At 44.2% G+C, this 24,014-nt stretch overlaps 5 protein-coding genes and 3 non-coding genes across 8 annotated transcripts, besides 5 other annotated features; 3 read left to right on the forward strand and 5 right to left on the reverse strand.

The window, feature by feature from the left end:
- Window positions 1–160: 160 nt before the first annotated feature.
- On the reverse strand, window positions 161–733 carry nad9 (NADH dehydrogenase subunit 9). Its single transcript has one exon. It carries the CDS (start codon window positions 731–733, stop codon window positions 161–163), a length of 573 nt encoding a protein of 190 aa, YP_009640792.1.
- Window positions 734–751: 18 nt separating this feature from the next.
- Window positions 752–11,181: a repeat region (second copy of large repeat R).
- Window positions 1,038–1,129, reverse strand: trnS-GCT. The gene has a single exon. It is a non-coding gene; the product is annotated as a tRNA-Ser (tRNA).
- Window positions 7,031–7,149: a dispersed repeat (third copy of repeat X-08).
- On the forward strand, window positions 7,166–7,654 carry rpl10 (ribosomal protein L10). Its single transcript has one exon. The coding sequence runs from the start codon at window positions 7,166–7,168 to the stop codon at window positions 7,652–7,654; it is 489 nt and encodes a 162-aa protein (YP_009640793.1).
- ccmB (cytochrome c-type biogenesis protein CcmB) lies at window positions 7,966–8,586 on the reverse strand. Its single transcript has one exon. It carries the CDS (start codon window positions 8,584–8,586, stop codon window positions 7,966–7,968), a length of 621 nt encoding a protein of 206 aa, YP_009640794.1.
- trnK-TTT lies at window positions 10,635–10,707 on the forward strand. The gene has a single exon. It is a non-coding gene; the product is annotated as a tRNA-Lys (tRNA).
- Window positions 10,993–11,988, forward strand: rps4 (ribosomal protein S4). Its single transcript has one exon. It carries the CDS (start codon window positions 10,993–10,995, stop codon window positions 11,986–11,988), a length of 996 nt encoding a protein of 331 aa, YP_009640795.1.
- A 4,386-nt stretch (window positions 11,989–16,374) lies between these two features.
- trnT-TGT lies at window positions 16,375–16,455 on the reverse strand. Its single transcript has one exon. It is a non-coding gene; the product is annotated as a tRNA-Thr (tRNA).
- A 2,272-nt stretch (window positions 16,456–18,727) lies between these two features.
- ccmC (cytochrome c-type biogenesis protein CcmC) lies at window positions 18,728–19,480 on the reverse strand. Its single transcript has one exon. It carries the CDS (start codon window positions 19,478–19,480, stop codon window positions 18,728–18,730), a length of 753 nt encoding a protein of 250 aa, YP_009640796.1.
- A 637-nt stretch (window positions 19,481–20,117) lies between these two features.
- Window positions 20,118–20,182: a dispersed repeat (second copy of repeat X-13).
- A 187-nt stretch (window positions 20,183–20,369) lies between these two features.
- Window positions 20,370–20,500: a dispersed repeat (second copy of repeat X-05).
- Window positions 20,501–21,538: 1,038 nt separating this feature from the next.
- Window positions 21,539–21,724: a dispersed repeat (first copy of repeat X-03).
- The last annotated feature ends 2,290 nt before the right edge of the window (window positions 21,725–24,014 follow it).

Below are 24,014 nucleotides of genomic sequence, written 5' to 3' on the forward strand. Positions count from 1 at the left end.
AAGAATTGCAGGCGATAACACTTATTCCTATTTATTTTAAAATGATACCCGACGATCAAGACAATTCCCGTGAAAGTCTTTCATAGAAGTGAATTCTTCTTCTTACGAAGCAAATTACATTTCCTATTGATTTGTCCCCTGGACCTATTCTGATTCTGAATTATCCGTCGCTACGCTGTTCCCAAGGACTAGCAGAATCGAAATAGCGAAATTCTTGGGTCATCTCAATGGGTTCAGAAACCACACGTTTCTCTGGATCATCATAGCGTACTTCCACATATCCACTCAGAGGAAGGTCTTTTCGTAATGGATGACCCTCGAAACCATAATCTGTTGATATACGGCGTAGATCTGGATGATTGATGGAAGAAACACCAAACATATCCCAAACTTCTCGCTCCCACCGGCCGGCTGATGGAAATGGACTGACTACCGGGGATATTCGTGTTACTTCGTCTGCACTGGTTTGTACACGAATGCGTGAGTTATACCGAGTACTCAGTAAATTATAGACCACTTCAAATCTTCGTTTTCGAGAGGGATGATCAACTCCGCAAATATCGATCGAAACTTGAACCCTTGTATAGGTATGCAATTTAAGAAAGCACAACAATTGAAATGGGCAGTCCGTATTGGTATCAGAGCTATTCCCATGTTCCGATCTTTCCATTTTTTTTACCCATTTCTTGGGTAAAGTCTCCCAACTATATTTGAAAATGAATTGGTTATCCATAAAGATAAAGAAAGCTTTCCTGTAGTTCCGCTTCTTGCTCTAAAAATTAGGAAAGACTTGTCGGAAATCGCCAGTTGGCTTGGTCCGACCAAGAAAGGCATGGGACTCTTTGGGCATTGCTTGGGTCGAGTGAAGTAAAGACTGGCTACCTATAATATAAAGATCCCTCACTGCACACTTTAGATATAATGAAAACCTTTAGTTTAGGAGTCATTCAGGCTAGATCTAAAAAAAGAACATAGCCTTCGTATGATCCCTTTCTAGTACCCTATCTTGAGCAGGAAAGTGTTCAGTAGGAAAAGACTGGAAGAAATGGGATTCGAACCCATGCATGATGCAATCTTCTTGTATGTCGATTTAGCAAACCAATGCCTTAAGCCCTTGTGCTATCCCCCCATGATCAGATCAGATAGCCCTTTGGGCAACCAACCCATTTCGCTCTATCATTTCTTCTTTCTTTCCTAGCCTACTCAAAAACTATTTAGGAAGGGCTACCGTTATATACGCAATTAATAAAGGATGCCGAATCATCCACCGAATCCTATGTTTCATCCTAGTTTATTTGATGTGTATACCTGTTTTTCAGTTGGCCTCATGTATATCTAGGCCAATGTGTCTTATTGGGCTTAGTATGTGCTTAGTTTCGGTTAATCCTTAGGCTCTTTTTGATTACGTAGAAACTTGGATTATTTTTAGCCTTTGTAATCGTAATCTAATTTCAATAATTTTTTCCATAGGTTAGTTTCTTTATTTTAGAGCTCGGGGAGTGTCTTGAGTTCTTTGTTTGGTTGCCTGGGGTGGGGTATGCCCCTTCATTTATGTTTACTTCGGGGGTTCTCCTCCATCGGTCAATGTATTCTTACTTACCGAAAAGAAAGACTAGTTAGGTACCGTAGGTAGAGCATATTCCAACACTTCGGATAACCACTTGACATTGGCACCTTGGCCAGGTAGATCCGTCCCACTCTCCGGACCTCACCTCTGCTTTTTTGGAGTACGGGATGACTCGGATGGGCAGATAAAACAGAACCTGTCAGTTACGCCTTTAGGGGCCGCCACGTATAGCTTTAGTTTATGCTGTAGCATCGGTTATTGCTCTGGTTACGAATGACCCAATCTATCTATGGCAACCACCCCTACTTTTAGTAGATGGAGATGCGCACCTAGGAAAGCGCGGAATAGACCTACGTGTCGGCCAGTGCCGGGGCAGAGATAGGGACCATGAAAGCATGGGATTCAATCGAACCTTTTCGGACAATTCCTAACGCAGAAGAGGGATGCTAATAAGCTGACAGCTCAGGCATGGCTTCAATAGCGAAAGAAGTTCTTTCTGATTTGAATCAAGAAAGACAATGAATTTACGAGATCTTGATCCGTTCAGTGCCTTCACTTGTGAACAACAGGGACCCATTCTGTTGATTGCTTCTCTGCCCCAGCTCTAACAAACTGGTTTTTCTTTCTCACAGAATTAGGGAAATCATTAGATTCTTCTTCCTTCTTTCGGTAACATATACCGAGATAGGCTGGGAAATCCCCCTTCGATAGACAGGTGGCAACTTGACCTCTAAGTAAGGACAGGAACGCCCGTGCCCAATCAAACACCACAATCATGAAAAGCACCTGAACCGAGACCTAAAGCTGAACCGCTGAAGGAACCTCTTTCCGTTGTTAAAGCAAGTACGCTTTTCAAGCTTTTTCCTTACTCTTACTAAAGCAGGCACACGCAAAACTCTCTATTTGGCTTTTCACTGAAACCAATACGTCTAAACATAAGGTAGGTGCTTTCACGACTCACTAAACGGGGGATCAAAATCTTTGCGCAGTAGAGGCGGAGGACGAAGCGAATGTAGAGGACACAGCATATCCAGGGAAGGAAGATGGACTGGACTCACTCTCATTCATGGCATGGGCAAAAGCAGCCCTAATGACTTTCAGTGAAGATATGCTTATACGGCGAAGTCAGTCACAAAGTCTATGTTCGTATGCTTTCACTCTAAGCCGACCATCCAAAAAGGATGTGCACAATTGATCATTGACCGCAGTCTTCTCTTTTCTCTCCCAATGTGGGGAACTTTTTTCGGTTTTTTTCTCTTCAGCACAGCACTCAATGGTGATGCATGGCGTCATTACTGAATCCTTTCATTGACCTTTCTTTTCTATAACGAAAAAAGCCCTCCTCTCGGTGATGTGGGTGAGAAACCCAAATCAGAAAAGCTCAGCAAGCCAATGGCTCAACGGTTCTCACCACCCTCCTCTGGCGCAAACACCGTTTGCTGCGCTGCGCTCATCACGAGAAGCCGGGGAACTCTCTTGGGTGGACTTCAAGCGCGATGATAGTCAGTCTGAAGTTTTCTACTATGCCATCTTTATTAGTTCAAAGACCGGGCTTGGGGGTTGGTCTCAGTGGTCAATGAAAATGTACTAGTGTGCTGTCTTAACATGCAGAAATTTTATTAGACTGCTAGCTTTACCAGCGGTAGGAGGGTGAAAAGACGGTGCATGAGCGAAGTAGGATCCTCTTTTTTTGTATCCCATCGACGATATTCTTTGGTTTTGGTACATAACAATTTGCATAAGCAAAGTCGAATATTTGTTACAAATCTAGATCCTGCACTCTCATCTCTAGTCTCTAGCTATCATCTTAGTATATTAGTCAAGCTATATCTTGTACTTTCTTGGGCCTAACTAAGAAAAGAGAACAAGAAAAGCAAAAGCAAATACGACTTTCAGCCAGGCTGCTTCATTCAAGTCTAGGACTTAGGCAAGACTTATAAATCGAGCAGTTATAAAGCAGTTTAATCGCATTTATCGTCTCTCACTTAGCTCTGATCTGGTGTCGTCGCTCACAGTCCAAGAAGAGTAGTCCTTTCATTGGCTAGCGGGATTACGCTTAATGGGATAGACCGATCATCGCTTCCTTCCTCTACTAGTTCTGGAGTCAAGCCAGCAAAGAAGTAGACTCCTTCCTTTTTCACTGGCTAGCATCATAGGGATATTCGACGTTTAATGAGATAGTCTAGTTCTAGACTAAAGCTAGCAAAAAACAAGACTGAGGTCGATAGGGGCATTACTAGTAATTGCTAAGGTGCTTTATTAAGTATTTTCCACGCTCCTCTCCAGTCTCTTTCCAGCCTTTGTGATTTCATATACTATTCCCGTATGCCATATCTCTTATTCAATCTTGCTATACGTCCAAGCTCGGTAGTTGGAAGCAGAACTGAGACTGGATGTGACTGAAGGAAAAGGGAGATAGGTGTGATAGGAGGGCACGGTTAAACAGGTAAGCGAAGGCTCTCTCTCTCGCTCTGTGGTCTTGTGTGAACTCCTTTCCGCCCATTATTGATCTTCACTCTAAGTGAGCAGGTCAAAGCAGTTGAGGTGATAGCAATAGTAAGCAGGGAAGCAGAAGCAAAAGGTCTTCAAAGAACTTTTGTGTAATAAAGCTTCTTGGTCTCATTTCATTGGTCTCTAAGGCAAAGTCTCGCTTAATCGTTCATCGATCTTTTTCTGTAAGGCCTCGGGCCCCACGAATTCCGATTTCTGTTTTTGTTTGTATTAAAGTGTTGGTAGCTTCTAGCCTCGAGCTGGAAAGTCTCATCGGCGGGGGTACTATAGATATATCATAACTCTCTAATTGAGACTCAATCTATACAATCAATCAATCAGTATGTGCAATATACCGGTCTTTGCGATATGCTCTTTCAAATAGATCACAGATCTTCCCGCTTAGCTGCACTGCTCTCTGAGCTCTTTTGTCCGCTATCGCTTCCTCTAGTACTAGCTCTGATCTCTCTTCAGCAGTTGCAGTACGATTCTTTAATTCATCTCCTGCCCTTTATAGTCGTAATCGCTAGAAACTCTATATCATTGGCAATTGGCATTGGCGTAATCTTTTTTCTCCTGTCGGAAGGGGGTCCTGTCGAAAGCAAGAAAAGGCATTGCAAATGGCGTGCCCTTACTCTAATTCTAAATAAAGCTCTTTTGCGCTCTTGGTCAGGCCTGTAACAAGTATCTAAAAAATCTTTTCTTTTCGGCCTATGGTTCGGTCAAAGCAATGACTTGAGTGAGTAAGGAAGTAGGACCTTTTTACCCCGGCTGTGAGTTATTACTGACCCCTCTCTGTCTCTCCCCCGCGCTGTGAATGAAGTGAGTAATTCGTTGGTGCTTGCCCTTCAGTAAGTAGTTCGGATGGCTGGATACATGCTACGCTCTGCCACGCTTGCCTGACCGCGAGAAGCCTTAGGGTAAAATAATCTTGAACAGCAATTTGAGAGCATCTTTGGAATTGAAAGAAGGGGCTAACCTGACTTTCACTTTCATAAAAAGAGAAAACTGGACTTGCACTTTAAGAAATGGAATTGCGATGAGCCAGAAGTTAGAATCTCGCCTAACCACCTGTCTCCGTCTCCCGTAGTTCCCCCCAGAAACATCCGTTTGCCTACTTCTACTCTGGCCGGGGGTAACAGTCTTTTTGAGAACCAAGTGGCCCTTGAGGAAGACCTTCAGAAAACCCCTCTAACTCGGGGAAAGGAATTCAAGCCCATAAAATGAGTCAAGTCTATGATAGGTACCAATAGTCTTTATGGCGCTCTTACCCCTTATGCAAAGCACCAATGACTTCGGTCTTCTGAAAGGGGCTTAGGGCATATCATCAAAGAAAGAATCCCGAGGAAGGGGGTGAAGCTGAGGTTAGAAACGGTTTCTCCCGCTGTTGCTAGTTCTTCCGTTGTTGGTAGTTCCTCAGGTCGGGTTGTTTATTTTTCAGAGCTTTTTCAATTCTTTCAGAACCTTTCGTATGCGCCTATTGGAAGATTTGGGCTACCTCCTCTCTTTCCGATCTCATTCAGATAATAAGCCAGTCCGGTTTATTAGATAGTGAGTGGGTAAGAGAGGTGCTTGGTCTGTCTCCGAATGTGGGCCTAGAAGCATTAGCCGAGTCTCTGAATATTCCCGAGGGTTCTCAGGATAAAGACAGCCTTAAGGTGCTAACGGAGCTTCCACGGTCTCAGTCCATGAAGGTGCTTGCTTTATTGGTTGGCAGCTTGGTTATAGTCGTTATGAAGAATGAAGGAGCGACGAAGGAGCTCACTTCCACGACATGGGAAAGGATCATGGGATGAGGAAAAGAAAGAAAAGGTGCAAGGTGAGGAGATATCGAGAGGTAGAATAGGTGAAATGAGTTCAAAGGAATTAGTTAAGACACGCTTCTTTAGCACAGGCCACGGAGTGAAGTTGGAAGGTTCAATGAACTACGCGAAGGGGAAATCTTGGGCGCTATTGTTGTCTATATACAAGTGGCGTAGGCGAAGCTGTGGCGACTCGTGGAGTAGACAGCGAGCTCCGCTTGAACAGAAAGCAGCAAGCTGCAAGCACTACTCCAAAAGCAGTGAGCTCCGCAACAAAAGCGAAGCGAGCCGCGGTAGCCTATTAAGTTTTTCAGCTGCATCGTACCGTACTATGGGAGGGGTCCGTACCTCCTTTAGATAGAGCCCCCCTGCTCCTAATGTAGAGCTAGAACTACTGCTACCGTGGAATCCGCGGTCACACATAAGTATCTCGCCTTCCAAAAAAAGCGGCTGCTAATTAGCACTAATGCTAATGGGGACCATCGATCAAGAAGGACTTCGGAGACTGCAATCGAATTGATCAAAAAAGAGAAATAGGGCCAACTCTTCTAGTTGCGCCTCTAACCTTACTACGCTACCCTGATAAAAGGTCGAATTCAGCAGGACTGCAGGCACGAAATGCCGATCAAATCCGTTAAAGGAAGCCTAATCAAAGCGGGCAAACAAGAAGATCTGACTGAGTTGATGATGGACCGGATCTCGAAAGGCGAGAGGCTTTCATAAAGACGTATGAGAAACGGAGGGTCGAGAGAGGCTTATTGCACGATCCACCCAACCGCTAATAAATGCTGCATAAGATAAGAGAGTGGGAGGCCGGCCCCCGCCCATCTGGAGGTGCACACCCATTTATGAACATATACAAAGGGCTAAAGAGAGAAGTCCATGGAGAACTACCAAATCCAATGACTTTGATTTGTTCGTACCATTCTGTCATCGATCACTGCTGGGTCGGTTGGTGAGTCACCCAAAAAAAGCATCGAGAAAGGTCAAGCATATATGTTTTATGAAATGATCAGCGGTTTCATTTATGCTATGCCCTGCATCGTGTTCGTCTGTGTTTATTGAGCTTTCAGCGCCATGCGCTTTGCTTCGCTTTATAAAAGAGAGAGAGCCTTGTCTTGAGAGTGAAAAGAAAGGGCAAGCGATAGAAAGGATAGTCCCTCGCGCGTTCGCGAGAACTACTAGAAAATGGTGAGATCATTAGATCATTAGTGAAAGAAGGACCAACGACGATCCTATCCTAAAGGAGAAGAAGGAGTAGGAGGAGTCAGTTTTCTTTGAAGATCGAGGAATCAATCTCCCAATTATGCCATTCGGAAGAAGTCTTCTACAGAGGGAAAGCCTGTTACGAGTAAGTGGAGAGGAAAGATCTCCAGAGATTCTTATCTCATTCCATTCCAGTGGCTCAACCAGTAACCAATGGCGAAAACTAAAAAATCCATGGTTTCCCGGTAGAACCCTATTTCGCCCAAGTTGTTTCAGAACCGGAAAAAAGAAGCGGTTTTTCGCACAGCTTGCGCATAGTGCAGGTCCCACTTGTATATCGTATTTGGCCGAAGAAGCATCGGACAGGTTGGAGTTCTTACCTTCTTGGGATTCCATGGACCAAGATCTGCTTTTATTATATGGGCAATACCGATCTACTTTAGTAGATCATATGGATGTAGAAAAAGCTTCTCATTTTGATGAATTGGAAACATCTCTTTTCCATTTCTATTTACCCAGTTCATATCTTTGTTTCGTGTGTTCCCCGGAGGAATTCGATCTCTTCAATCTCGGGATACCACCTAAATAACTATAACTGCGGCCAGAGAGTCAAATAGGTCGGGAAGAAAGAGTCTGAGGTTGGGTTGGACGACATACATCTTGGTTGGTCCCACCACCACTGGGGATTGGACATATATAGAATCTTTCTTCTAAAAAAGTCTTATTATATATATATATAATTTTATATTCTTATTTATTTAAATAGCTGCAAGACCACAAAACGGGGTGAAAAAAACCGAAAGCCCTTCTTTTAAGTTCCTCCCAGATACATGGCTTACATACCCGGCTCAACATTCTTGGAAAACAATCGAATCGAGGGTCCGGAGGAGAATTGGCCATTCAATCTTGTGAACTAATCGAGACCGAAATTGGAGAAAGAGATACGAACGGAAAGGAATAACCAATCGATGAAAGAACATGAAACCATTCTGTTTCAATAGAGGTACGAGAAAGGGTTGGGGGCAATGAAGTAGGTGAAGTGGTTGGATTTTGCGAGCTGTTCCCACCACTGCTGGATGTGATTCCAAGAGCCGAACGAGAATGAATACCACACAGAAAAGTCAAGACCAGGCTCCCTAATGGAATGTTTAACCGATCCATTCCGGATCGACCGAATTGGTACGGAAGTTGTAACATGGGAAAACCACGGAAAACACGACTTATTTGAATAACCCGGTGACCTACCAATTGTAGAAGTAGGATTTTTGGCAAGCAATAAGCACTTAAATAATACAATTCAAGTGTACCATCTTCTTTCTCATTTCGAGGAAAAGGTGCGGAAGGAAAAGGAAACAACGGAGGGATCCGAATCGGACCTAAATGGGAATGACATGAAAAGTCTTTTTCAAAACCTAGCATTAAGGGCGTTACGACGATATATGAGAGGAATGGAGAAAAACTCGTGATTGGTGTGGAGGGGAAGGTCTGTTTATAATATAGTTCAAGAAAGAGTCGTCTCATTTCCTTACTTCTTCGTTCTTTCTAATTCATTCACTTCAAGACTGGTTCTGAACGCCGCGTAACATCATCTTCAACCAACCTCCATCGTACCGGTGCGACCACTAAAGAATTGCTTATACACTAAACAGCTGCTTATATACGCTTACTAAAAGACTGACTTTTATTCATATTCAATTCATTAGGCCAGCGTGAAACTAAGAAAGATAGATGTGCCTAAGGCGTAAGCAAACTGTGCACGCTAAGAGAAGAGGAGAGATGTTCGCAATGACTACCACAAGAAAGCCGCCCCCTCTCTCTAAAAGGGCCCGTCACTTCGTTCGTACCTTCTTGGCTTAGGCTTGCAACTTCACTTACTTTATGGCCTTGCCGCCTTTTTATAGCAGAAGCTAAGCGCTTGAAAAGCGCGCTAAGAAAGGTTGCTTCTGTCGGCCTTTATGTGCAACAGTCCACCAGTAGCGGAAGATAGGGTTACCGTACATACAAGAGTCTTCCAGTTCTTACGGAAGCTCTTTCTTACCAGTCAAGTAGTACAACAGCTGTCTCTTATCTTATAGCCCGGCGCGGCGGGTCGCCTTTTTAATTCAGTAGATAGAAGAAAGTATTAGATAAGGAGTAGGTGAGTGAGTCCTCGCTGACCTGAGCGATTTCGATCACCTAGCAGGCCTTTTCTTTGGTAGGTAACATCGCCAAAGCGTATCATCAGATTTGACTACGAAGGAAGGAACTCGGCAGAAGATCGGTCTGCAAGAAAGGCCTACTTATCCACGGGTTCATTGACAAAACCGCCGTAGGAATGGAGACCTTTCAATAGAGCGGAGGCGAACTGATCAACGAGAAAGAGGCCCTACTCACTACAAAGGAATACACCACAAGATCGAACTGCACTCATGCCTCTCCCGCATCAAGTTGACCGCCAGACTGGAGCTTCGTAACATGTTGACGAAGACCTCCGAACTGAGGGTTCGGTCAGTACAAGAGACTACTTTGTCTCCTCGGAAGAAGAATAGCCCCGCTCTCTAGCCGACTGATCCCGTTGATCAAACTGGGAGGGAACGTGTCACATTAGAGGTGAACGATCAGAGGTGTCCTCTAATCACTACGATGAGCTGGTCCCTCTTTTAGTAGACTCAGCTATGAATATTCATGAAAAAATGAATGCCTCTTTCACAGCTAACCCCATTTTCTTAATGCCGAGACTTTCTCTTTCGTCGAGCCCCGAGCTTGTGGTCCTCCTTTGAGTTTGGGTTCAATTGGATGAATCTGTCAAGTCAAGGTCAACGTACGTAGCAGCAAGGATGGTGCATCGCCTCTTTCTCGTTCTCGCTCGGGAGCCAAAACGAACACGCCTGCTACCTACTGTACTGGACCTTCGACCAGGCATTCTACCTTTGTCGAATCGGAACCAATACCACTGCATTGCGCTCGAACAGTTGAGCGGCCGCCGGCCCTTCCGTGCACAGATATAGATTCATTCTTCGTACCTGGTCCAGCCTCACAACCCTTCGCGGGTTGGTAAGAAGTCAGTCTTGTTTGGTAAGACGGAATTTTACAAAGAAAAGAGAGTGCTCGCCCCGGCCAACAAAGACCGTAATTACATAGATAACTGCTCCTCCCCTTCTCCGTCTTTAAGGCTTTAAGGCGAACCGTATGGCGGCTGGAAATAAAGACGACCTCACCTTCTCGTAGATGGTGTCAGTGAGAGCCATTTTAGTACCCCCCGTTGACCTTTTTTTGTAGATAGAATCTTCAATGAGTGGAAACAAGCAACCTTACTAAGCTAAGAAAGGTGCTTGTTGAGTAAGGCCGGCTTTCTTCGAATGCTTGAGCGCTTCTTTCTCATATCGATCATTCAATATCCTTGACTTTTCAATAAGGGGCGCGTTAGCTAGGCCGTTTTCTTGCAGGAGTGCTAGCGCGCGCCCTTACGTTTTCTTCGCTTGCTCTGCAGTACGAGCCTCATACAAAGCCGCGCCCCTTTAATATGATGAAGAGGGGCCGCCCTCTTTTCTTTTCCGCACCAATCCTTATTTACTACTACATCTTTTTTGGGGTGTATAGCTCAGTTGGTAGAGCATTGGGCTTTTAACCTAATGGTCGCAGGTTCAAGTCCTGCTATACCCAAACCTAACTTGCACTATACTATGAGTAAGGATGCGTAGTAGCGCAAAGAGCACTCTTTGGCCTTTAGATTAGAGGCGCTTCGCCGTCTTTGATTGGATGGAAACATCTATCTAAAGTGTGCAGTGAAGGAGAAGAGTAAATAGTAGGGGAAAGAAGAAAATGGCACATTGACATTCATCTTCCTCTCGAAGGGCTTTGAGAAGAGGGGCAACAGTGAAGATACCGAGACCGTGTCTATGGGGTCTTAGTAAGAATCTGTTGCAAGCAAATGCATGTAAGGGAGGAATGCCCGCATTAAGATTTAAAACTTGTCGTCTACTTGAAGGAAATGTTTGGAACAGGAAACTTACAATAATACAACGCCGCATTCTTCGAAGATTGAGGAACAAGACGAGATCTATTAAGAGAATGATTTATTCTCGAAAAAATCTGAATAGTTACATCCAATTACAAACTACACGAAAGTTGCCCCTTTTTCATGGAGATTTACCCATCACAGAGATGCATAGAGGAACAGAACGAACTTCATATATCCCTTTTCCACTCAATCCAGAAACAAGATCGGACGTTATTCCGGTTCGTCTCCATTTTAGTGAAACTCTTCCTCAAGCAAGGCAGCCGATAAGTCATCGAAGGCTTTTTGTTAATAATGTAATAGTCAGCATTACTTCTTTTCAAGTTTCCCAAGGTGATTTCATATCTTTTAAAGAAAATGATACTCTAATCTATTCAGAAATAAGGAGATCCTTCTATATCGAAATTTCAGTTTCTAAAATCATAGGAAAATTCCTGGATAGCCCGGTAAGAATGTGGAGAAGAACCAAAACGGAATGGTTCCGCTTACTTAAAACTAAGAGGGGATGCCGCCTACTACTGAAAGACCCGTTTTTGCAACAGTTGCGTTCTTCTATGCAAGACGAAGACTTAGAAAGAACAAAGAAGTTTGGATCCGAAAAAGTATGCTTAGGCAGTTCTTTCGCTGAGCACAAGAGAATAAAGAGGCATTTTTATCATTTCAAATCGATATTCTTATCGAAGAGAAGGAACGAAAAAACCCTAAATCTTACTACTAGAAAAAGAAGTCCTATAGTTTACAACTCTTCTTTCTATAGTAATTTGACCTCTTGCTCCACCCATCAGTCTTCTATGAAGAGAAAAATAAAAAGCTCTTCCCTATCTACTCATTATTCGGAGGTGAATCATAGAACACTAAAAGCTGTGCTATCTTATGGACCTAACATAGGTCACATCCCTCACGTGCGCCAAGAGCACATTCGATAGCATCCTCTTAAGGTTTAAAGATCCAAACCTTCTTCTTCTTAGCGGAAACGCACGTGGCCAAAACATCTAAAGATCGGCATAGTCGCTCATAGGGGCCTATCTATCCGGAGAGAGGATAGTATATATCTTGATTCACTATTTCCATTTTTCTTTTTATATTTCTTTTTTTTTCTCTGTCTCGTACGAAGCAATGGGAGGCAAGCTATGACGGCAGGATGTGACCTTGCCTTTCGCCCTGCTACCGCCGTTCTAAGTTCTTCTGACTAAACGAAGTTAAGACTAAAGTTTCGGAACTTAAGTTTGCAACTTTTTTCAGCAAAGCTTAGTAAAAATCCCTCCTTCGGCTACCTTGGATCAAGGGTAGAGATAGGAAGTAAGTCAAAGGTAGATCAACAAAAGTCTTAGTATGGGAAGAGTCAGAGCGAGGGGAGAGACTTTCTAAACGAAGGTTAGTCTAAGTAAGGAAATGGGCACTCTGCTCACATCGAAGTAACTGCTGTCTCCCTTATGGTCGACGTTCTCTCCTCCCATCCTCTCCTCTCCCTACCGGTCGCCGAATATAACTCTTCTTTGCCGTTCTGGTTGGCTTAGGGCGGTCGAACTCTCCCCTCCTCTCCTTAACAGTCGAGTGATTTCTCATTCTCTCTCCCTCTTTCTATAGATAAGCGGGTTCTTCGATCATTCTAATGAAATAGGTTCGTTAAAGCCAATTGCTCGAATTCTGTTTTAGATTCCTATTCCACTCCAACCGGTGCAGAACTCTTAACCTTTCTAGGACCCTCTCTACGGCAAGGTGCTGCTCTACTCTTTCCACTTGCTCCCTCGTGTATAGCGGTTGAGTTCTTCGCCTCACGGTTTGGCTACCCATCGTCATTCCCTCTCTGTCTAAAGTGAGAGGGGTTCTCTGCGCGCAGTGTAAGATTCCCCTGGATGGGTCTCGTAGGCAGCAGCATTCGTGCTTGCCTTTGCCGTGATTGTCCGTTGTTCCCTTGGTGCGCTGTCATTGACGGTGTAAATCTGTTCGTTCGAGAAAACATGTTGATCTCTTTCCATATCCTATACCCGGTTGTTGCCCTATCAAGATGTGTCCCTTCCTTTGACCCCTTTTCCGATTTCTTAGTGCTGTCCCCCTTGCGTTCCCTCCCTTTGTGAAGAATTCCATTTCCCTTTTTCTCCACTCTTATTTCTTCCTTTCTTATTCTCCTGTTGGAAGTACCTAATCTGCTTTTTGAAATCTTTCCTTTCTTATAATTATAAGGTCCTTCCCCTGTATAGAAGTCTGTGCGATTTTTCCCCTTATCTTCTGGCCGACGCTCCCCTTACCGGTATCAGTGCAAGGGCAATTAGTACGGGTTGCCATAGTAGTCTGGATGGATTGGAACGAAGGGATGAAGGAGGGCCGGCCTGCCCAACAAGTAGACCGGAATAACTAGCTTCTAGTCCAACTAGCTAGAGCTCCAGCCCAAGCCTCCAAATCGAAGCTTCGGAGAGCCTTCTCCCATGCGATGAGATGAATTCTGTCTCTCCCTCCAACACCAGACCGTGGACATTTCGTCCGAATTCCTTCAATCCTACCAGCCATTCCTTTCGGGACCCCGGACAAGGAGGGAATAAAGGCAAGCTTTGAAGAGTGGATTTCATTAAAAACAAGGCCTTACCAGCTTGACCTAAGAGGGCGGGCACCTTTCCAACCCGAAAGCTTCTTGCTGAATTTCTCTGTAACTGAATTCTAAAGTTCATCTCTTCATCTTCCCAGCATACCAAAATGAACCGAAATGGAATTGGCTATTGAACAGCCAAACATATTCCGGCCGGCCCTCGTAGTGTGGATGGAGGATGAAGGAAGAACACCTTACTTCTTTCAAAAGACGGAAACAGAGTAATTTTTTCCCACTAGCCTAACTAATGATTTTACCTCACTTTGTTGTATTGTATAGACAAGCCTGACTTTATAGATAGGAATTCAGAAAAGAGTTCTAACTTACCTTCCTGACTGTGCTTCCTGCTTTTGGACCTATTTTCTATTCTAGTGGTAAGACTGTAGTCTACTGCAACAGGAGAAAGGAAAGCAGGCCATCATGATAAGACCCTCTTTACGCTCTCTCTTTCTGCTCGCTCCTGTCAACGAATGAATTTACTACTTGTGTCACTGACATTCCATTAGCATGGTGGACTATAGACCGGCTTTCACGTTCACTCTATAGGAAGGGGACTTAGATTAATCGATTCAATGGGCGAACTGCTTTCCTTTAAAGGTAGCAAGTGATTGAAATGACAAGCTTGTAACTGATATGAAATCGGAAGACAGTAAGTTGGACGAGGAGCTCATGTACCACAGAGTGGGCAAATGCTCCCCTCTTTCAAGAGACTGTTTATGTTCTTGTTTCTTTAGTCTCTTTACCTGCGAGCATGAATTCCTGAACCCAATACTAGGAAAGAGCTTCATACCCTATAGAACTGACAGATCGGCTAGCGAAGATGGCTCAGTCTCAGTAGATCCCTCACTCCTCACCGGCTTACGGAAAGAGAGCCCTAAGGGAGAGAGTTCCGGTACTTCAGGCATATCTATCAATGGGCAAAGACAGGAGAGCCTTCTATCTCTTCCAGTCTTATAAAGGAAAGAAAGCAGGATGAACAGGCTTGAGTGTCGATAGGTGACTTTAAGGTAGGCGCCTATCTCTTATTATACTATAGCAACGGGAGAAGTCGGGATTGGTGCCCGGAAATCTATAAAAAATTAGCATTTTGCCCAGATAGAACTTTTTCAATTCATGATCTGCTCTACGAAGGGAAAAGTGAAAGTCTCATTTGACAGCTATATAAGATAGACACTTTCTAATTTCCATGTCTGTCTATAAGGGAAATAGGTCAAGTGTCATTTTGCAGCTATATGAGCATGAACATCTACTTTAGAATTTGAATAGTCCTCTTAGCCGGTCGATTGGCTTGAATCTCTCTTTCTTTTGAATCGTAACCTACTATTAGTGTATGCCTAAAACTGAACTAATTACTTTTCTCTAACCAACTTATGACCAAACAAAAAATGACTTAACTAATGGCCAGATTTCCCTCTCCTCATTAAAAACTACTTCTATCTAGCTCCTCTCTTCACCATCTTTTGGTCAAAAAGAGTAAGAGTATTAAATCCCAAAAGTCCTAGGAGTTAAGCATGTTGGTGATGAACTAGTTCTCGTTCACCCCGGGTGGAATGAGTCAAGCTAGTTCCGAAATCGCCAGAGCCCTCTTGTTCTAATCTTTTTCTTAGCAACTGGCTTTCAGAAGTCTTGCTGCGAGGAAGATTAGAAACGCCTTACTATATTGAATTGAGAATAGTGGCATTTTTTCTGCAGATATGGAGTTTGTTGAGAGGACTTGCATCCTTCGTTCGTAGTGGTCATTTATAGCTGTTTTTCCAACTGAACCTAATTTACTATTTTGCGACAAGAGGGGGCTCTTACTTCTTTCATCTCTAGGTTGAGTACTAGCAAGTCAGGGAGAAGAGAAAAGCCTGGGAAGGAATCGGGTTTTCAGCATCTGTAGTGGAAGAGTGTACTGGTGGTGGTTTAGTTAGAGACAACAACGGGAAGGGGGCTCTCTCTTCTTTCAGCTGATTCTCCTTTTACTAGGCTTGGATAGATGGGGGTGTCGGTGTAAAGATCGCATGGAACAGTAAATGGCAATGGAATCAAACCTCCTCCTATAGGTAAGTTCAGTCTGTAACTGAGGCTTTCTAGGCGTAGGGCTAATAGCACAATGGCGGTGCGGCTAGGCTTTGTGGGTTCGAATGCCGGTTTGAGATAACCAGCCAGGCAAGGGAAAGAAGGAAGTCTTCCTGCGGAGGGGGAAGAAGCGGCCCAGTTTAATAGATTCAATGGTCGACTTGCTTGAATCGAAGAGGAAGAGCCCACTTTCATATTGAATTCAGGCTTTCATTAGCTCCTTCAGGATGGGATTGACGTATGGAACCACTGACAGTGAACCGTTCGTCTACCTCAGGTCTTACACTGAATGACCTCTCTCATCTAATCGATCGGTGAAGGATGTCTTTGAAGATCATCTGGTCTGGCTCGTTACCATTAGTTCCTCTCTCTATAGTCGAGCTAGTAAAACGAGATATCCTATTGAAGTGAACGTTCACAAAGATCGGGAAGTAGTAGCCGTAAATCTATCCACTCGTGTAGTTTTAGGCCGCAGATGTCTACTTTTCTTTAATATGGAATTCAAATCAGATCCTAGAGTTTAACCACTGGGGGAGAGTGGGTGAGCTTGCTTTCGAAAGTTTACAGTTTCCCGGCTAAAAATCACCTGCTTGTTTACAGACTGAACTGATCTATAAAAAAAAAGACAGAAGCGAGGAAAGGCCCCTTCGCTGCTCTCTCTGTTTTTTCCCTCGAGCGGGATTTGAACCCACGTCCGACTACCTGTTGAACTATACAAGAGGCCGCTCTACCGCTGAGCTACCGAGGTGGGGCTTAAGACGGGAAATCTAAATCGGCACACACGTTTTTTCATTCATTAGCTGTAACCAGCTGAGCTACCTGGACCTCTTTCCTAAAATATGCTTTTTGCTTACGCTTCTTCGTCAAGCTTTCGAGCAGAATATCCATACCTTTCTTTTAGTAGTGAATGAGATGCTTGACAATAACGCTAAATCCAGACATTTAAGGTGTAACACAATGCCTTAAGTGTGGGAGGGCAGCCTATCCGTATCCCTTCGCATGGTCGTTCTATCACGAAGTTGGCAGCGGGAGTGGGACGAGAGCTCGGCTGCGAGTATCTCCCTTTCAGTGACCTGGGACAGGAGACGATTTTATGAGTTTGCCTTGTTGGCATGCTCAGTGGTCATAGCGCCTTTGATTGAAATTCCATTTGCACCCGTCTCCTTCGGGGATCCATTAAAGGGATTGGAGTGGAATTTCCATTCCACCTATCCGCACCCTATCTCGCTGAAATTTAGATATGTGAGCCCGGAAACACATTTTAAAATACGCCTGTCAGCGCAGCTCTTTTTGGAACGGTACGAGCAGACCACTTAAGCAGATACCTAGACTTCCATTTTGAACCACCAAGCAAGGTAGTTGTGTAGGCGGAATATAGTATCCTTCATCGGAATCAGAACAAACTGAAGGAACGAGACAGCACCAGATCAGCTTTAAAGAGCAAGCAAGAACCACTGAAAGAGGCCGCTATAAGAGCCAGCAAAGCTACTCATGCACCTGGAGCGAGCCACCTGGCGATTGAGGGGCAATCATATGCTTCTGTTAAAAAATTATCCTCTCATCGATGTTATACCGAACTGAACTAATAAAAGTTTCTCATTTAGAAAGAATGGCGAAAGAGGCCTCCTTGCATTGCCCAACTAGAGCGAAAAGCCTTATTGCGTTGCGGCCCTAAGTAGCTATGGGGTGTTGATGTACTTGGAACCTAGACCGGTTACCTGAGTATGGCGGTTCGGTAGCCGTTCAATGATAGCATGAGATCCTCGCTTCGGTAAGTTACAAGGATGAATGCAAATAGCAAGGCGCTGTGCTGTGTGAAGTGAGACTGGCTGCCCTAAGTTAAGTGCTTCCTTATTAATATTAATTAATGATCTTGCTCAGTAGGAGGGCTTTCCCCCTTCTGTGCAGCCTGATTCTCTCTCTGGAAATGAGGGTGCCCTCGATTGACATTTATCATCGAATAAGGAATCCTTCCATGGATGAGAAGGTTGAGTTACAGTACAGACTCCGTTGGCTTTCGCAAGGAAGCATCTCGAAAGTTCCGCAATCTATGGTTGATGCCTCACTCGAACTCTATCCCATACCCTAATGCTGAAGCTACTCTGCCTCTCGGAACCCAAAAAGAAAGCCGGGCGCTTGGGAAGCTATGCAAAACCTGAAAAAAGGAATCTGCTTTCCATCTTTGAGCTCAGAGGTTATGATCGTCTCCTCATTAGGCTATTTTTCAAAAAGTATAGCTGACTCATCAGCTGAGTGGTTCGCCTCTTGTCCACCTGAGTTGTTTACTTCATTTTCCGACCTGGAAAACCAATGACTCTTCAGGTTAGGTTCTCTTTCAACATAGACATCCCGATGACCATGGATCAACTTCGTTCCACGAAACAGAAAGAAAATGAAATCTTCCTCTTAGGGCGTTCGATTCCGCGAAATGGCGACCCGTTTTGCCGGAGTATTCCGCTGTGGCTAGCATTGTTAGGAATGCTTCTGACCATCTTAGGCCATTCTTGATGATGGACCCTCCGGCAACTTTAGAAGCCTTGGTTCGTAAGGGCTCTTATCTTGAACTAACGCTTTGATCTCGGCTTCTAGATCCATATCCTTTCGCATCAAGAGTACCCGCGCGTCTCAAACCCACCTTTATCCCAACAACCCCATGATGAACAGAGAGGAACCCGATGAGGGAAGTGGGACAATGTTCAGACCTTGGCTGTCACAACAAGCAACCAATCAGTTCCAGTCCCAAGGGCGGGTAAAACGAGGCCTCGACGGATGGGAACTCCTACTCTGACTATAGTTTTGCGATCTCTAAGCGGGATTTTAAGTCATCTATCCTTTATCTTTCCCTAGCGAGTGAAGAAAGAGTGGATGTTTTGAACGAGTGTTGAGCGAGTGAAGTGCCCCATAAGCTATAAGGGCGAGCTATATGTATCAATTCCGTGAGCAGCGATTGAACTGAACGTAAAAAGTGCATCCAGCAGGAATCGAACCTACGAATTTGCCCGGTTGGGCGCTTTAACCATTCAGCCATGGATGCAAAGAGACTCAGCGAGTGAACTAGGTTTTGGTATTCCTTCTTGAGCTTCTATTTCTTCCGTTAAAGGAGATTCGAGAAAAGATGGAATAAGAAGACGTGTTTCCAGAACGAACAAGATACGGGTTGAGAAGGGGGAGTTAGCAAAGTTAGACAAGATTGGAATGGGCATAGGAACATGTATTGATGTACCATATCGGCTAATGCTCCCAGGTTGATGCGATGTATTCCACCAGTTGACTGAAGACTTGATTATTGGTATATCGATCGGTCCAGCACGGATTGAAATAGGAGCCGGTTCGATAGGAAGCTTTTGAAAACGCAGTGCACCCATGTAAATAAGGAACGAGATTAATACAGAGGTTAAACGAGCATCCCACACCCAAAAGGTGCCCCACATAGGTCTTCCCCGAAACCCCCCAGTAACTAAGGTAAACAACGTAGAAAAAGCACCCATTTCTGTACCGGTTCCGAAAGAGCGAAGAAAGAGGGGATGTTTTGTTAATAGGAACAAGAACGTGTTTATAGCCGTAGCGATATAAACAAGAATACTCATCCGAGCCGCAGGAACGTGTACATAAGGAATACGAGAATTTCCACCTTGTTGAAGGTCTAGTGGTGCTACCCGAAGACTTAAATGAATAGCCATCGCTGTTAAGAACAACCGAGATCCAATGAAAATTTTCGCGTAGCTTCTGGTCTTTGACATCAAAAAAGAAGGTTGTAATAATGCAAGGGACATCTTATAATTTTATCCTAGCTAGTGGAACAATAAAGACGAAGTGTCTAATTAGACTTATGGTCCTTTGTTTCCAAATAGAAAGACACCAAATTCTCCGGGAAGCCCTATCTTTCGAAGGACTTATCGATTTGCTCCCCCTGACGAGCCCCCCCTACCCGCCGGACCACCCCTTCTCTCTCTCGCGACCGACCCCTTGTTAGTTCGTAGAGCCGACGCTGGGCGGCCAACCTCATGGATCACGCGTCTGGTCCCTCTCCCGTCGGGCGAGAGCTTTCAATAAAGCATCTCTCGCTTGGAAAGCAGGAACCGGTCTGCTTTGGAGATCCCGCAGAAGTTCCCGGATCTTCAAAAGCTTCGCGGGGGACGCGACATCCAATTGTAGCTTAATCTTAGTATTTTGGAGTACACTTGAGGTCACTCCCCTATTTCCAAAGGAAGAAAGAAAAGAGGAAAGCTCCCTTTCTATTTCCTCTGCTGTTGGTCCCGGCGGACGCAGAGTTAAGTCCAAATCGAGTTGGGCATTTGAGGAACCCTCCTCTCCTGCACATTCTGCGTGTTCGACCAACCACTCAGAGCAAAGGTCAAGAAGACAACACAGAGTGGAAATGGTCCAAGTGATCCCAGGTACCCATGAATTCCTACACTTATTATAGTGGAAATGCCATAAAGCGCGAACCAAGATCCGTGAGACGAAAACCAAAACCAAGACAAGTAATAACAGGAGATCATCGTGGATGTTTAAGTCTAAATCGAACACTAAATAATAAAAGAATTGAAAACACCACTTGAGAAGCTTTACTTCTAGCAAAGTTGCTAAAATAGTAAAAATAAGAAGGACTTAAAATGAAACCAAAAAGGAAGCCATGATTTTATTATATATCTTTGTCATTCGCTCCTTGCTCGCGGAGCGGCATACCGAAAAAAAGATAGGATTTGAATCGATGACTTAAGCCCTTGCGCTATTCCCCCCTGATCGCATCGTAGATAGCAGTCAGAGTCAGTACGCTTTCTATTCTCTTTCGAAAGTGAGATCACCATCGGCTTGTTTTGTTGAAATCGAGAAAGGTCACTCCTAAAAGCAACCTTTCTCTTATATACGATAAGACGAAAAGCATTTAGTTCGATCGAGTTCTATCTATATCTATCTTCAAATCACATAAAATGGAAAGAAGAGCGCTTTTTCCAGCTAATCGAGTGCCTTTACTAGAGAGTGATTACTAAACTTAGTCTATGAAAATACAAGCGAAAGCTTGAAGAAAAGATAAAATGCGAACTTTCGCGCCTTCGAAAAGGCTTTAATTAAAGTGGATTTCGGGAATGGGTGCGTCCTCTCAGCTTTAACTTGTCGCTATCTCAATCACTGAATTCAATTTCCATTTTTTTGATTGTACGGGTGCTGAGGGGCTTCTATATAAAGCGAAAGCCCTCCGGACAGAGGGAATGGAACCCGCGCATCTCTGTTGACTTCATAACTACCTTGTTACCTTTAAAGCTTTCCTGAATTCTGTCTGTCACGTATGGAATTGTAGTCTTTGGATGAACTACGGCTTCGTGCTGCGGCAAAGATTTCTCTGTATCAGGTACGCATCGCAAGAGCATATGAAACAAAAAAAAAGTAAAACGTCTTCTTTTTCCGCCCTCAGTCTGACTAACCTTTCTCTGTTCTGCATGAGAAAAGGTTATCAAAAGGTACTTTCGAAGGATATCGGGACTCAATTCAATTTAGTACCACCCTTCCCGCCAGTCCGCCCTTCCCCGAGTCTTTCTCTTTCTTTTGGAGTGAAAACAGTAATGGAAATGAGTCATTTCACGGATAATGCTTACCGAGGAAAAATATACTTTAGCATTACAACTACCAGAAAAGAAGAGTTCAGCCTTACCCAGTTCTTTCTATTTCTCCCTTATTCGGATAGAATCGGAGCTATTTAACAGAGGAACGTAAGCCAACTCCCAACTCTCATTAGCGAAGCGTTAGTAGCAATCTTTCTATCAATTACTTTCCTTGCCATCTTGATTGCCGCTCCGCACCTTACCTTTCTTTCCGGAAAAGAATTGAACCCTCACTCATCCCATCTCCCCTTCCTCCAACTGCGCTTAGACCGACAGTGGCAAGAGCTTCTTCTTTGTTCACAGCTTGAGCGGATTCGATTCCGAACCTTTTTTTTGAGTAACTATAGTGATTCCTTCCCTTTCTCTTCCTTCTTTCCCAGAGCTACTGGCTCATTTCACTCTCTTTAAATAAGACCGGGAGTCACTCGCTTCCTAAAGCACGGGAAAGAGAGAAGATCTCTTATTTATGCCCACTCTTCAAAATTGAATTTCCCTTCTTCCAAGAGCTAAATCGATGGCACTTGGGATCCTTCCCTAAACTAAAGAATTTACTTACCTTGCGCCGGTATCATTTAGCTTGAGCCGGGAACTCCTGTTTACCTTGAGACAGGTATTCTTTATTATAGATATCACCGTTCAAGCGGAAGACTAATCAGACTTTCTCTCGTCCAAAGCATGAGTGAACGGTCGATTCTCTAAGAGAGGATTTGTTCACAGCCGAGTCTGTCCAAGAGCTTGGGTAAGCATTCAAAGCAAAAGCAGTCTCCTTTCACGACCACTTTTCAGTATCAATGAGTGCTGCGGGAACAACAACCTTTTCTTCTTCTGAGTACCACTCTTGGGAAGAACATCCTTCCGCTAGCCTTAAAGCACCTAGCTCCTTAACCTTCCTCGTACTAGTGGATGAAAGACCTCGTCTGGGCAACCTATTTGCATCCTGTGCTGGTAACACCAGTTCGCATCTGGCTATTCCACTTCATATAGCAATTAATGGCATTCTCCAGTCCAATCCGATTCTGCATGAATCGCATTCTCCAGTCCGATTCTGCATGAATTGCTTTCTTTTCTCCAGTCCAATCCGATTCTGAAAAGACTGAGCACAGCCTTTTGGTTGCCTCTCCATCGGGGAAATCCAGCCTTTATAGTTCAGCTAGCCTATTAGGCGCTGTGTAAGAGCTCTATGCTATATATGGAATAGCGGTAAGTGCTGCTTGATTGACTGCTTTAAAGTTTGAAACAAGTCTTGGATTCGGAAGAGAAGTAGGCGTAGAGGATATTGAGAAAGATGGTTAACTGCTTGCTAACTGCTTTAGGTTTAGGAGTGCCGGCTCCAGGCTAGAGAAAAGATAGGCTATTACTGAAGCGGCATTTTTGCCTAGAGGCATTTCTGATCATTGCCCTTGTATTGTTAGATCTAGCATTTAGTTTAGAAAGGTCAATATACCCTTTAAGTTCTTTCATTTCTGGGCGAAGGTTGAGGAATTTTTCAGGTATACCCACATCAAGATGTTCCTGAACAGTCTCGGGGAAGGCCACCAGCACCCCGACGAATGTCCCGTGGCAGCACCATGCAAGTCTTTGTTCCTCTTAGAAGCACCATCCCTATTTTTTTTTTATTTGAACGGAAGGAAATTCCCAAGCAAGAAACTTGGTTACCTGCATACTTGGCTCCGTTTTCTTCGAATAGAAAGCAGAGACAGCAATTTAAACATCGTTAGCAATCCTCCGGTTAGGATCATGAGGGAGAATAAAGTCTCCATCAAAAACAGCTCGACACCTCCAAACCCAAATATTCCATGCTATCGCACATAAGGTCGTACGCCACTGGCAATCAAAACCAAACTTAAGATCTTTACAAGAAGCATTGCTGCATAACCAATCCGTGAATGCCAAGGAGTAGAAGGCACTTTGATGCTCAGTGGGAATAAAGATGTTCCAGATCAATTTAGCAAAGTGACACTCACGCAAAACATGTAAACAATCCTAAAAGGTGTCCACATCTAGAACAGCTGCTAGTCCCCGAAAATGCCTCTCCCGTCCCGTCCTTCTCTCTTGACATGGAACCCGCGGATGTCAGGCCCCCCCCGCCCGAACCGCGTCACCAAAGCGGCTCCTTTTTGGTAGAAGATAGGTCAAAAACCTATGTCAGTTCGAATCTGACGAGTCGTTCGTTGATTCGTGTGAAGAATAGATCTCGTTACTCAGGATTTCTTGATCTCAGTCGATTTGATGCGTCATAGATAGATAATCGACCCCTTTCTACTCACCACCTCAAGCCAAAGGGTCTTTTTCCTTCGCCTGACTTCCCGAGTAGAGACTTTAAACCAAAGAAGTAGGGATGTTAATCTCATTCCTTTTGCTTGAATGTGAAAGTTGTACGATCTGGTTCTATCTCTAGGAATTTACTACCGGTGGTGGTTGAGAACTAAGAACCTCTCCTATTGGAAGGAATCTGTACCACTCATTTTTCCGGGGTATGGAACAGCCTCGGGCAGGAAGGGGCTCGGTATTGGTAACCTCCCAGACCCTTCACAGACCGTCCATGAGCGTCAAAGAACTCTGGACTTTGAGCCTTAGAAAAACCTATGGCGGGACAGATAGACAGCAGGGAATCTTTCTTTATTTTAGATTTTTTTGTTAAAAAAATGATTTAGATGAAGTGAGTGTGATATACTCTTATGTTCTCTCTACTCGCTTCGGCGAC

The sequence above is a fragment of the mitochondrial genome of Lactuca serriola, assembly GCF_051521515.1.
Source record: "Lactuca serriola mitochondrion, complete genome".
In the NCBI taxonomy this organism is placed as follows: domain Eukaryota; kingdom Viridiplantae; phylum Streptophyta; class Magnoliopsida; order Asterales; family Asteraceae; genus Lactuca; species Lactuca serriola.